The 15,614-nt window shown below is 29.9% G+C and overlaps 1 protein-coding gene across 3 annotated transcripts; it reads right to left on the bottom strand.

Annotated features, from left to right (window-relative positions):
• Positions 1-5,201: 5,201 nt before the first annotated feature.
• LOC116004873 (DEAD-box ATP-dependent RNA helicase 37-like) lies at positions 5,202-9,305 on the bottom strand. 3 transcript variants are annotated; one of them, XM_031245064.1, is made up of 7 exons: positions 9,146-9,305; positions 7,866-8,849; positions 7,672-7,755; positions 7,120-7,362; positions 6,605-6,772; positions 6,395-6,508; positions 5,572-6,057 (listed from the first exon to the last, which is right to left on the bottom strand). In XM_031245064.1, the coding sequence occupies exons 2-7, from the start codon at positions 8,580-8,582 to the stop codon at positions 5,572-5,574; spliced, it is 1,812 nt and encodes a 603-aa protein (XP_031100924.1). In that variant the 5' UTR covers positions 8,583-8,849; positions 9,146-9,305. The 3 variants fall into 3 exon arrangements, with proteins under 3 accessions (XP_031100926.1, XP_031100924.1, XP_031100925.1); XM_031245065.1 differs by having other exon boundaries at positions 9,181-9,290; XM_031245066.1 differs by lacking the exon at positions 9,146-9,305 and having other exon boundaries at positions 5,202-6,057; positions 7,866-8,582.
• Between the last annotated feature and the right edge of the window lie 6,309 nt (positions 9,306-15,614).

The raw sequence follows: 15,614 nt of genomic DNA, 5'->3' as shown, positions 1-15,614 counted from the left end.
TTCTCAAGATAAAACGAATTACAGTTTGAAGTTTGAGCACTTAAACTAAAAGTTCAGCGAACTAGAACAACAAGCAAGCACTTCAACTTTTTCAGAAGTGTTGGCATAGTTTTTCTTTCAAGATAACGAGAGAAAGGAAGAGAGAAAACCAAAGGATCTTGATAGTTCAAAAAATTAGCAGCTCAAACATCTACCAACAACAAGACTTTATATAAGAGATAACCGCTGGGAGTTTAACCTTATGGTTACCAAGTTAATAGTCTTACCAACTTAATTGGGTAATACTAATTGAATTTGATGTTTGATAATACAAGGTATTAAAAAACTATATATTAAAAAAATGTCACTTTGATGGATGAATAGAAAATTTAAAATTTTAAAGAAATAGTCCGGTATAAATCCGGCGTCATTTGCTCAAAAATAGTTCTGTATGTTTAGAAAATGAGAGGTGACAATCAATTATTTTTAGCATAACTAGCACGCAAATTAGACTGATGTATTTCTAATTTTATATTTAGAAATTCGATTCCACCTCCTCCTATTACCACGAGTGAAGTAATCACAACTATATAACTCAACAATTTAAAGTTAAAAAAAGTTATTAGAATATCACAGTGCCTTTTTAACTTATATTACTCTATATCTATGCACTTGTAGTATAAAACTATAAATCATGTGCACTTGAAAAAAAAAAAAAAACTTGTGTACCTGTGGAACAAAACTTGTGGGCTTCAAAGTTATTACTCTTTGACTAGTAGTATAACCTAGTGCATTTGTAGTATGAAATTTATGCACCTGTAGAAGAGAACTTGTGCACTTGTAGTATAAACATTATGCACTTCAAAGTTCAAAGTTAAAAAAATTACTAAAATATCACTGTATTTTTTTAAAAAATTTTCCTTCATTCAGTGTTGTTGATCTAGACTGGATCAAGCGCTGAGATTCCACTATATTTTATACATGAACGCCTCTTTTTATTTAATACACAAAACATAAAGTGATAAAATTAGGGTTTTCAGAATTACTTCGTTTCTCCAATCAATCCCCAAAAGAACAAGGCTTCCGATTTCAACACAGTTACACGGGTCATCGGAGCAAGGGCTACGGCCTAGGGCTTCCACTAGAAGTTCATAAAACCAACCGTCACCGCCTCAGACTCTCAAAGTCACCGCCCACTAGACCACCCAGAAATCTAGAACGAAAGATAGACTCAAAGAGTCAAAGTCTCAAAGTGCAAAACAGACTAACAGAGAATTGAGAGATGAGAAATCGCCCGGGACTCGAAGACAAGAACTGAGAAGAGAGAACATATATAGAATTAGAGAACTCAGAGAAATAGAGAGAATTAGAGATATCATAGAGAAGTAGAGAGAATCGGAGATGGAAAACGAGAGAAATTCTTAGAAGTTAGAAGACGAATGAGAGATTGAGAGATGCGACTGCTCAAATTAGGGTGAATAATGGATGCCAGTCGCGATAAGGATGCTTATATAGTTAGCCTAAACGACATTGTATAAAACACGTCTACACAAACCCTAGCCTAAATCGGATATTCGGACATGTCGGGTGGGATTTTAATACACCCAACCCGAAGAAAAATACCCGCCGGTTTCATGTCCTTCGCCGATTTGGTTAGTCAACGCGGATACAAACCCCTAACCGACTATATTGGTTGTCTAATCTCACACCCTTATGCACTACTGCACCACTTCTCATATATTGGTTGCCTAATCTCACATCTCAAAGGTGCGAGCGAGGGGGTTCACAAGTTCATATGATAGCAATGGTTCACACCTGAAACGGACTATATATATATATATATATATATATATATATATATATATATATATGGTCATGTTCAGGTGTGGCTGTGCCTTCCCGTGCGGCCGTGCGGTTTACACCACTCAATGTTAAGAAATGCACCACTCAATATTAAGAAATGCACCACTCAATATTAAGAAATGCACCACACAAATATGCATTATTAGGTATACATCACCAAAAGCACACTACTAGGTATGAAAAAATACACCACACAGTGTTCAGAAATGCACAATTAGAAACAGGGGAGCTATGAGGTATTTTTATGCATTTTCATTGTGGTGCATTTCGTAACATTGAGTGGTGCATTTCGTAACATTGAGTTGTGTAAACCGCACGGCCGCACGGGAATGCGTGGTCATACACACACACACACACACACACACACACATATACAATGCATCTTAAGCTTTAAACATATGCACCTTAATTAAGCTATAAACTTACGCACCTTAAACTTCCAACTTATGCACCTTAAGCTTGAAAATAATGCATATTAAACTTTAAACATACGCACTTTAAGAGTTAAACTGATGCACCTTTAACTAAAAAGTGACGCACTTTAAACTTTAAACATATGCACCTCAAGCTATAAACTTATGCACCTTAAGTTTTAGACTTAAACACCTTAAACTTTAAACTTAGACACCTAACGCTATAAACTTACACACCTTAAGCTATAAACTTATATACCTTAAGCTTTGAACTTAAGCATCTTAAGTTTTAAATTTACATACCTTAAGTTATGACCTTACGCAAAATGCCGATAATGCCACAGTATTTTTTTTAAATGTTCATCATTTTGGGTTGTTGATTTTGACAAGATCAAAGGTTATGATTAATCCGTGTATTTCACCTGGGAGAAGCTTTTGCACCTGATCCCTTGTCTATATATATATATATATATATATATATATATAGAGAGAGAGAGAGAGAGAGAGAGACGGTAAGCTAGCTAATAGACAGACCATAAACCTACTTGCTCCCTTGGCTGATTTCGCAATGTCAAAGACCTACGTCTACCCCACTCACCCACTAAGAAAAATGGGAAAAAAAACCTCAAAATAAAGTAGACGCTTTCACATATTGATCTCTTTATTTTAGAAGAAATTATTTTAATTACTCTTAAATAAGATTTCTTATTTAAATTTTATAAGTAAAACAAATAAAAACTCTCACAAGTGAAGCTCAATACCAACTTAATTATCAAAGAATTGTTTTTAAAAAAAAAAACTATCACATGCGATTACCTCATCGACCTAAAGAATGTATACCAACCCCACTACAGAATGTTAAAATTATTTGCTTACATTTATAAGAAAATATTCTAAATTAAAATTATTCCAATTTCTAAGAATATTTTGAATATAAATTGGTAGTCTCAATAGCCAAAGACTTTCACATCTTCCAAACTGCAAATTTTGTTTGTTTACCGGAAAACACAAGTTCTACCGAACGAAATGGTAAATACCAAACAACAAGAACGAGAAACATGACAAAAAATAATTTGAAAGAGAATTAAAAGTTAATAATAATTAATAAATAATAATGTATATTGTTAAGCATATAATATATAAATAATAATATGTAGCTCATTTATCAATTTAATTAGACTTTTAGTTAAGATGAAAATCATCATTTAATTTGGCATCACAATCAGACCCATAAAAGCTCATTACTATGTTCATGTGTTATGTGTGTCCTATCAAAAAGTATTTGGCCTACACATGGAGAGGGGACATGAAAGTGTTGAGCATATAATATATAATAATAAATGTGTAGAATAATTATCAATTTATACTTTTAGTTTAAATGTACATATACTTCAACTTATACACAAGAAAGTATAATATTTTTTAATGACAAACCCGTATAATTTTCTAACATAAAAGTTGATTTATTATATATCTTACCACTTGGTTCATTTTCTATTTCACAAAATCATATACTTCATTTGTAATAGAAATAGTTATTCCTAAAAACTCGTACTGATAAGTTGATATTATATATTCGAACTTCTCAAAAATAATTTTTTTTATAATACTAAAACTTTTACAAATAATTGTTTTTATTGGAATTAATTGTGCCACAGCATAAACACAATAATCATTTAGTTTAACAACAAAACTTCATTTTCAAAAACAAAATATGGTTTCTTCAAATTTATTGAGAATGACTTAAATAGTATTAATTGTATTTGACACTTTTGTCTCTTCTAAGCACTAAGGTTAAAAGAGCCCGTTTAATCGATTCTCCAACTTGCTCAATTAGCAAAATCCTTACAGCCCCTTTGATTCTCCAACATTTTTAAAATTCTTTACAACTATGAGTTTTCATGTTTAGTCAGTAGGATAATTTTTTTTTCCTTAGAATTTTAATTCCTAGAATACGAGGAATTAATTTCGTTTTGGGTACCTTAAGGGTGTGTTTGGTTCAAACATTGAAATCGGAATGGTAATAGAAATTAAATATTTAGTAATAATAATGAGTTTGAGTAGAAGTCACTTTGTTTCGTAGTGAATAAGAATTATAATCAAAATAAATAAATAACTAATTAATTAATTTATATACATATATATATATATATATATATATATATATAGACACACACACATATATATGTGTGCTATGTGTGTATATATTAAAATTTCATATTTAATGCATTGATAATGTCCTTTTTTATTTTTTATTTTTTTCTCCCTTAGATTTTGTATTTATGAAATGATTTGAATTTAATAGTAGGCTAATAAAAGTAGTCAAACAAACATAGTAATGAGTATCAAAATTCATAGTAGGGTGCAAAAGCATTATTAATAATGTAATGACCTAAATCATTCCCAACAATGCAAAAGTATAATTGAAATATTGAGTCTTGTTCTAAATAATCAAAAGAAAATTAATTAAACTGAAAAAGAAAAACATAACATAAATTTGTTTTTAAAAAATGTAAGAAAATGATTTTCAATATTTCTTATTTGTAATCTTTGATAATAATAAAATAAATAAATAAAAAAAGTGATATAAAGAATAAAATGCTCGTGTAATAATAATCAAGGGCAATTTTGTCTATTTCTTCTTTTTTTCTTTTCCAATCTGCGGCTGAATTCCAATTCCACAAAAGGAGGGAATTACAATTTTCTCCAACCAAACAATAGAGTTGTGCATGTCAAAGAATTAGGTTGTAATTGAATTATAAATTACAGCCTACCAAACAACTGTAAATTGTAATATACATATTATACATTTTGAGTTATAAAAGAAAAATATTTATTTAAAAAAAAAAAAAAAAAAAAAAAAAAAAAAAAAAGCCAGAAAACTTAGTTTATTCTTTCCTGTCAGAAACCTTGGTGATTTTAAGTAATAAAATTATCCATAATGAATGTTAACAACGAATAATAATATAAATTGGTAATACCATTAGGCATATAAAAGTTTATGTACAAAGAGAGACTATCCTCACCTAAGACATCGTACTAGTTTCCAGGTGGACTTTACACAAAAATTTACAAATTCCCACCAAAGAAAATATAAACCTAAACCTTTCTTTAAACATCCAATCTTTACTAACTTAACTAACCCTACTAACCAAAATAATTGAATATAGTTGAATATATATACACACATAATTCAGCCCTAAACTTATGTTTGATTAACCACACATGTTTTTCCAAAAAAATAAAAAATGTGGTTAACCTATAAAGCAGCAAGTCTAAGTTGCTAACCTTAGGGACTCAAATGCATCGCGACCAATTAGTCCCACGCGCTAGCCACGCCAGCACTAGATGCCGCATTGTACCCACTTGAACCACCGTAACCAGTATTGCTATTGCTTGTGGAGTAGTAGTCAGCGCTGCCTTTATTGTAAGCGGGCTCTTTTCGAAAGTCACGGCCGCCAAAACGGTTTCCCCCACGCCGATTCTTCCCACCGTAGGAGAAGGATAGAGCAGCAAAGCGGGATAGCCAAGCAGGTACTTCTTGGTTTGCTTCTTGCATTAGATCAGCCAACGGTTTTGCTATCGAAGAGTTGTTCTCATTGAAGAAGGCCGTAGCCAACCCAGTTTTTCCTGCTCGTCCAGTTCTTCCTATGCGGTGGACATAGTCATCAATGTCGTTTGGAAGGTCAAAGTTGATAACGTGTGCAACATGGGGGATATCGAGGCCACGAGCTGCAACGTCTGTTGCAACCAGAATTGGTGTATTGCCACTTTTGAATGATCTGAGAGCATACTCTCTTTCCTGCAAAAATTAATTATACTTGAATGGCGCTTTTTTCTTATTGTGACACTACTTATTTTGACATTGTTCTTTTAAGATAAAACCTATGTTAGGTTATATTATATATGTTTAGGATACATCACAGACTCAATTTAGGAGTCACTAACTGGGTTATAATGCATATGAGGCTATGAGCCAAACCACACTAAAAGACCGAGTCCAATAAATAAACTAGTCACCCATGGCCTTATAAACTCATATGTTCTCTCTTATTTTTTTCAATGTGGGAATCTTAACAAGGCTAAATTAGACACTACATTTAGTAAAGAAGAAATAGATATCTAAGTATAATATATACCTGTTGTGTCCTATCACCATGGATAGAAGTGGCAGGGAAACCATTCAGGTAAAGCCAATGTTCAAGTGAATCGGCTCCTTTCTTTGTCTCCACAAAAATGAGGGTAAGAGCTTGCTGCAAAATTAATAATGGAAAAATGATCAATGTACTCAACAACTGATTGACTGTGCTTTAGGTGAATGAGATCCATTAGGAGAACTACAACATTACCTTGCCATTTACATTGTTTGCCCTTTGTGCATGAAGGAGATCCATTAGATGGCTTCGTTTATCAGTCTCTTGAACATATTCAACTCTTTGGACAATCAAATCAGTACTTGAGCCAACCCTTCCAACAGCCAAAAAGATATAATTTGATAGAAAATCTGCAGCTAATCTCTACATTCAGATAAAATTGCAAAAATGTCATTAACATGGTATACTTAAAAATCTATCCAAATATTTTATTTGGGTTATTAGTGTAAAGAACCCAGAAGTGTTACAAATAATGCATAATTGACAATATTTAAGGATCAAGGGGTGTTTATAACTTCTTAAGCTACTCTACCAATTCCTGTTTCGGGTGGAATGCTCTCTAGTTTCTACATTATATATGAGCCAAACCAAATTTACCCCATATTCAAAGAGGGTAAAAAAATCTTCCTAATCTTTCACCAGGTTCAATACCTATTCTTGAGCTATTATGCTGGTCTGGGCCTAAACACGACTCAATGAGCATAACAAACCTGAATCTCTTTCGGGAAGGTAGCACTGAACAACATTGTCTGCCTCATGCCTGGTGGAGGCATGTCTGTCTGTTGCACAATTTTCCTTATCTGAGGTTCAAAGCCCATGTCCAACATTCGATCTGCTTCATCCAAAGCCAGATATCTAATCATCTCCAATGAAACTCTTGCCCTCTCCAATAAATCAACTAACCGCCCGGGAGTGGCGACAAGTATATGCACGCCCCTCTCAAGCTCTCGAAGCTGTCATACAAAATTGGGAAGATTAATTACAAGGATAACTAAACAAAAATTTAGTGATGGGCTCATGTGGACTGTTTTGCTAGAAAGCACATACTAGCAACGAAGTGATTGGCATGTCAAAGGTGAAACTAAACAAAAATTTCAACTTTAGCTCAACAATTCTTAACTGTATTTGAGTATAGCAGGAATTACACTAGTAATATTACACTATATGGATTAAATAGGTTTTTTTTGATAAATCTATGTGACCTATTAACACATTCATCTTACAAAAGGTTTTATTAAAGAAGATATTAGAAAGAATAGGACCTGTTGATTTATGGGTGCTCCACCATAGGCAACAACCACCTTGACACCAGTCTGATATGCAAACTTTCTAGCTTCGTCATGAATCTACACAGAAAGGAAAAAAAAAAAAAAAAAAAAAGCTCAAAATGTTTATGAGAACACATAGTTTAGAGAACCAATTCACAGGATATCATAAAACCATATCAAAAACCCACTTGACATGAAAGCTCCCTTGTAGGAGAAAGAATAAGAGCGAGAGGAAACGCCATGCGTGGATGTGGTGGTCTTGGAAATTGGCCCCTCATTATTCCACTAATAATGGGGAAGCAGAAAGCAGCTGTTTTGCCCGAACCAGTTTGAGCACAAGCCATTAAATCCCGTCCTGTGAGCGAAATTGGTATAGCATACCGCTGCACAGGTGTTGGCTTAACATACTTGCACCTCCTAATGTTATTGTTTAATGCTTCCCCTAAATCAATCTCTGCAAAAGTATTCACTGGAGGTGGCACATTCTCCCCACTTGTCTCGACTGGAATATCCTCGTAAGCATCAAAATTAATGCCCGAATTCTCATGGTCATCAAATGGTTTTTCTCCTTCATCTCCAAAAGGGTTAACCTCTCGTTCCCCAGCCCGATCCCAACCACCCGTTCTGCTATTCCAACTACTACTACTAGTACTACCACCATAACTAGATCGGAATTCATTTTTGGGACCATTCCAGCGACTCCCACCTGCAGGTGGACCACCATACCCAACCCTATCATTTCCTGATGCAATAGCACCAGCATATGAAGCAGCTGGGGTGGGGGTAGAAGGGGTCGATGAAGGAAGTCCTCTATTTCTAAGATGCGGAGGCACATAGGCTGTCTTAGATGAAGCAGCAGTGGCTCCATCAGCCACAGAAACAGAATCAGCCCATGATGTTGGCATAGTGAATTCACCCAATACCCACAGAAAACTATCCCTTTATTCTTAAAATTTTCTCCAAGCACTTAGATAAGCTGCAATTTGACTTCAACACAAAATAGTTAAAACCACAAAGAAAATTCCAAAAAGCTTCTTGTTCTAACACCAATTTCCCAATGCAATCACTCAAATTTTCACCACCACCAAATTAAATCCAAATTTATGTTTTCTTGTTTTCCTTCTGTTCTAGTTTTCTTGCTTCCTTTGTGAAGCTAGCATCAGAAAAACAGCCTGATCAAAACATCCAAACAAAAAAAAATACACCATTAATCAAACATTATTTAGAACCTTCAACCCATATACACACAACAACCCTAAATCCGAAATCATGCCCTACACTAATTACACAAAGAAAACAAAAAAACAATCTAGGAAATGTAATTAAATTCCAACTTTCATAAACCATAAAAGAAAAAATAATTCCGAGAATATGCATATGCCTTCTCCTACCGTAATATACATACATTGAATAAAATCATTGCTTGAAAAGAACATAAATAAAAACAGATATGTAGAATTGTAGATACCTATACGTAGAGGTAAAGAGAGAAAGAAAGCATACTACGAAATGGAAAGAAGCCTTAAAAGGTGCTATTGGAGAAAAAAGAGAAAGAGGGATGTTAAGTTGAAGATTTAATCTTTCGATTTGTGGGTGGTGTATTGGGTTACGTTTTCTGGCTCTACGAAATCTGTGTGCTTTATATCCTTCACTCTCACTTTATATATTTTCTCGTCTCCTCTGATTAAACGCAGGGGGGAAAATGTTGGAAAAATTTTGACTCTTTGTTAGGCTAGATCTTAGGGAAGTTACTAGGTAAGGGCTTATTCCCTTTTTCCTATACGGTGAGGTGAAATTATTATTGTGTGGATTATAGTTTACACACTTGTGTAAATTATATTATCAATAACATACATTTAATACATAAACAATGTATTTTTAGTATATTAAAAATGTACATTATTTGAATATTGAAAGTATATTATATTGTATAATATACATTCAGTACACAAATAATCTACTTTTGTATATTAAAATGTACTTTTTGTTATGATCAACACCAGTAGGCAATAGTTATATCGTGGACCATGACCCAAAAACGACATCGTAAAAAAACGGTTACCGTCACAATTTAATGGATCTCCGTAAATGAAACTATAGTTTATCTCAAATGATACTGCTTCACATTTGTTTTTATACTATCAAATGAAACTGTTGTTATATCGAAATGAAACTGTAGTTGTGTTGAAAGGAAACTACGATGTATATAAAATGAAACTGAATAACAGTTTCACATATTTGAGTGTATATTATCCAATGAAACTGTAGTTATATCGAAATGATATTGTAGTTGTGTTGAAAGAAAATTGCAGTGTATATAAAATGAAACTGAATAACAGTTTCACATATTTGAGTGTATAATGTCGAATGAAATTGTAGTTATATCGAAAAGAAACTGTAGTTGTGTTGAAAGGAACTGCAGTGTATATAAAACGAAACTGAATATGTTATACTAATATAGAACTACTTTACTTCTAACAGCGCAGACAGATGTCGTTTCTTTTAATTAAAAGAAACGGCACCGTTTTGGGCCATGGTGAAGATTATAAAATAATAGCTTTCACTTTGGGCCATCTTTTATTTTATTTGGTAGTTATAAGATATTTCAACTATATCATCGATCTATACTAATGTCAATTATACATTTGTACCAAATACAATAATGTGAGATTTATTCAATTATTACTCTTATTTATTTTATGATATATGTACAGCTAATTGTGGGTTTAAATTTGAATGTTTAGCCTGCAATGCAACAATTAACAATTCATCTACATGTTAATGGATATCATAATGTTTTAGAAATAGAATTGGCAGGTTTGTTTCTATATTGATCAAAAGGTTATACATGTCACAATGTTAAAATGATAGAGTCTTAACCATTATGTTGATGAATGATGAATATGTAGTGTGTCACAATAACAATTACTCAATAAATATCTTTAATACACTTGATAAATATTTATACTACAATCATCAACGATTACTAAATGCAACGTCTTAAATAATTGAATATTAATGACTCTACAAAAGAAATTTACAACTTAAATGCACTAATAATCTATACTATATATAAAAACAATTTCCTCCTCTCAAATTTTCCCCCCAAAACTTAGGGGTATTTTGGTAAAATCATTTATTTTGTTTATTTATTATTTTATTATTTTATTAATTATCTATCCTATAATATTATTATGGTAATATATGATAATGATAATATGATAATATGGTAATATTGTTAATATTAATGGGTGATGGGTGATTGGTGATATATAATTGATAATTGATAATATGGTATATGGTATTATTCGTAATATTAATATATTAATATATAATATATTAATATATACTAATATTAATTAATTAATTGGTGATTATTTTAAAAAAGAATAATTAATTGGTGATTGGTGATTAGTGATATGGTAATATTGTTATATATTACTCTTTATATTTATATAGATTGATGTTGATATTAATTAATTAATTGGTGATTGGTGATTAGTGATATGGTAATATTGTTATATATTAATATTTATATTTATATAGATTGATGTTGATATTAATTAATTAATTGGTGATTGGTGATTAGTGATATGATAATCTATATCTATATCTATATATCTATATATATTTATATAATTGACATGTAATTACCTATATTAGAATGAAAAAATTATATAATATTGTAGTAAAATTTTTACATGTCAATCATCTATATTTACATAAAATTAAAATTAATTATACTTTCCTTTTGAAAAATCTTCCTTATTATGTTTATCCTCCACTATATAATGATGAGAAATGACTCTTCTCTCACAACGTACCAATATCTGTACTCTCACTATTAGTTAGAGATCTATAATTTGTAATTCTACGAAGTCGAAGATCGAACTTTAACACGCGTAGAATTGTTATGGTATGCGGTATGATTTAATTTTTAGTTGATTCATTCTGCATGTTGGAGATCCTTATGGTGTAGTCTGCATTCCATAGAGTATTTTGTAGTACTGTGATTTAGTTTGATTTTAACAGCTCAATATGCTTTAATTTTTGCTGATAAGGTTTCAAGTAGCTAGGCCAATTTTGCCATGGGCGTATCACGCATGTAAAATTACAATTGTCAGAGTGATTGTAGTGAACAATCAAATGTTTTCTATAACTATATATTTTAATCACATTACTTTGATTGGTAATTTCTAATGGAAAAACATGCATTGTATTGTAACTTTGTATTACAAGATTTTGAATGATAATACCTTATTTAACTATCCATCTTTTTAGTTGTACTGTGCAAAATAATTAGCAATCTACGGATGCTCATCTATATATTGTAGAATTTGCAATCTTGATCTTCCCCATTTACGGATGCTTATGTAATTTGGTAAAAATGGTGGTTACTATACTTGAATAAATCCTCAATTATTCATTCCAATTGTTAATTACCATATACTATTTACCATCTAAATAATCCGTGGTAATTACACTATATTTAACATCTAAATTTATTATGGTCATTAAACATAGAGATTTCATTCTTACGATAATTTTATATATTTTTACTTCAGATAATGTCAATTACCCGTGCATTTCATTTGATTACTTTTGAATAAAATCTTAAAAATTATGACAACTAATGAATTAATATTGTTGTTTGTAATATAAATTTTATCAAATCAGTTAACGAAATTGATAATACACATATTACATCCATAATTAGAGGAGATTAACAAAATTATGATAATTATTTCAATTCACGTATTATTATGCTAATTCACATATTATTACGTCCATACAATTATGTAAATTATTTCAATTCACAGATTATTACACATATAAAATTATGCTAATGGTTACATTGGAATAAAATCTTAATAATTATGGTCATTGAGAAATTAGTTCAAACATTATACTTTTATTAAACGATTTTTTATACTTGCCGTAATTTTATCTAATCAATTAAAGAAATTAATGGTACACATATTACGGACATAATTAAAGAAAATTAAACATACACATATATATTACGGATAAAATTAAAGAAAATTAAACATACACATATTACGTCCATAATTAAACGAAATTAAAATATACATTATTTTTTAATTATAATATATACTCCTTAATTACCATACTTATTCATAATACATGGACGTCATAATTAGCATAATATTAATCTATACTATATATAAAAACATAAGAATAGTAAAGGCATATTTTAAATTTTAAACAATAGTAAAGGTAAATTAAAAATAGAATGAAAATATTTCAATAATAATATTCTACATCATTAATTAAAAATAGAACAGAAATTAGGTAAAAATACCAGTGGATCTATTATTCTAATTGACTAATTAACTGAAAATAAAAAAAAATCGACTAAAAATGAATCTGATGTTACTAATTGATTGAATATATAAAAGGAAATGAATATTAATAATTGACTGTAAATAAAAAAAAATATCCATAATTAACTAAAATGAAAAAGGAAATGGTCATATCATTGCAATTTAATTAAAAAAGGAAAACATTCTACATCATAAATAATAAAGGCATATTATAAACAATATTAAAGATAAATTAAAAAAGGAACGGAAATTAAAAATGAAACGGAAATATTTCAATAATAATATTCTACATCATCAATTAAAAATGGAACGAAAATTAGGTAAATATTACTACGTAATTCTTTTCATTTTTCCTAGATAAGGTTGCATGATATTAATTTACACATAACAATCGGCACTAATAATTAAAAAAAATTAAAAAAATAAAAGAACTGTCGGAGACGTATGTTTTTTTTTAAAAAAATTTTATTATTATTATTATTATTTAATTATTTTAATTAAAATTATTTAAAAAGTTTATTTTAAAATTAGTAACCACCATGTCATCACAATTGTAGGTAAACAAGTCAATTTGGACTTCTTTTTTTTTTTTGAAAACATGTCAATTTGTACTTAATTGCATGAGTTTATATAGTTCAGGAATCCAATTGCATTTTTTTTTGAGTTCGATGGCCTAATTACAGTTTTGTGTGTAGTTCAGTAGTTTATTTGACCATTATTCCGAGAAAAATGATATTACTAATTGATTTAAAATATAAAAAGATCGTTATCTATATTCTATACTATATATAAAAGTAAAATCCTTTTTTTTTTTGAGACTCGAACCCACCACCTCCCGTATAAAGGGAAGGGTTTGATGCCACTGGACTACAAGATCATTGACAATAATTAATAAAGCTTATTTGTTAAGAAAATGTAAAATAGAAATTAACTAATATCTATAAATTGATAATATATATGCTCACGTATCAACACTATTAATAAAAGTAAAATCATTTATCGGGAAAAGAAAAGGATATTACTAATTGACTGAAAATTATTTAAAAACTTTAATAGTTAATTATACTTTCCTTTTGAAAACTCTAAGTTATTTAAACTTTAAAAAAATTAATTGAACATGGGTTGTTAGATTTTTATAATAATCAAAATTAATTCATTCAAATATGGAGGAGGAAGATAAAACTAAATGCAATATGGAGAAAATGAATATACTTAAAGTATAAAAGTATAATTACACATATATTAGTGTAATTGACTAATAATAATTGTCTAATAATTATTATGATAATTAAGTTAAGCATTGGTCGTTGAATTTATTTTTATAATAATTACAATTAATTTATTTCTCATTTTCTCATATTTCTTTTAGTAATAATATAATTATATAAGTCATAATATAATTATATAAGTCATATTACTTATAGATCTTTTTAAGATAATTTTAGACAAACAAGTCATATATTATTCAATTAATTGAGTAATATTTTTGTACTAATCTTATAATCAAATAAATGTACACGTTCAATATTAGAATTTTTTTATAATTTCATATTTATTTTTATTATCTCAATATATAATAAAAAAAATTTATCCACGCCCGGGTAATTGGACAATTATTTGTTCTAATTTAAAGGAAAACATCAGAAAACATAATCGATCCAATCAATTTCATCAATTGCGCTATATAATATTCGATGTTATAATATATATAATTGTATATTGATCCAAATATTCTTTAAATATTATAACAAATCCATTCCGTGCAACGCACGGGCGAAAATACTAGTATTCATAATAAAATTAAAGCTTATAACTTAAATTATACCCTCTGCAATTTTTATAAATTATACAATGCCTTAAAACTTGCTTACTATATATATATATAGAAATATGATCAAAGGAAAATTAGATTTTTCGTGAGAATGTACAAATTAATTTCATCCGTCCATTTAAAATAATCAATGGTTGAAAAATAATATATATATATATATATATAATTATGATAGTGCATTTGAAAACGCTTAACAGTACAGCTAGAAGATAGTCTCCAAATTCACTGGCAAAATAATTACATAATGTTATCGTATGAGATTCAAACCTAAAACCTCTCATTTGAGAAGTCGCAATTATGCCGCTTGACCACAATGCTTTTTGTGCAAAGTATAAATATGTACATTAACACTTGTCTATATTTATTAAAATACGGTGATCCAAGCCCCACACCACTTATAATGAGGTTAACCATCTTGCCATAAAAATGATCGGCATCACATGGGTGCCACGCTGCCAACAAATAGTGCATATGATGGGCTTGTTTGGTTATCAGCGGTTAGTAGTTAGCGGTAGCGGGTTGTATTAGCGGTTATCAAATAGCGGATTGTATTAACAAGTTTGACCAGCGGAATGCATTAGCGATTTGTAAAAAGATGTTTGATTAAATTAGCTGTTTAGATTAGCGGTTAACATGTAAAATGACCAAAAGGGTATATATATAATAATACTCCGTAATAATAATAATAATAATAATTAAAAAAAACTGTAAAGATGTGGGATCAAAAGATCCCACATCGTAAGTTCATAAAAAGGGGGGGG

This window comes from Ipomoea triloba, chromosome 14, assembly GCF_003576645.1.
Source record: "Ipomoea triloba cultivar NCNSP0323 chromosome 14, ASM357664v1".
In the NCBI taxonomy this organism is placed as follows: domain Eukaryota; kingdom Viridiplantae; phylum Streptophyta; class Magnoliopsida; order Solanales; family Convolvulaceae; genus Ipomoea; species Ipomoea triloba.
This window is presented reverse-complemented; position numbering and strand designations above follow the sequence as displayed.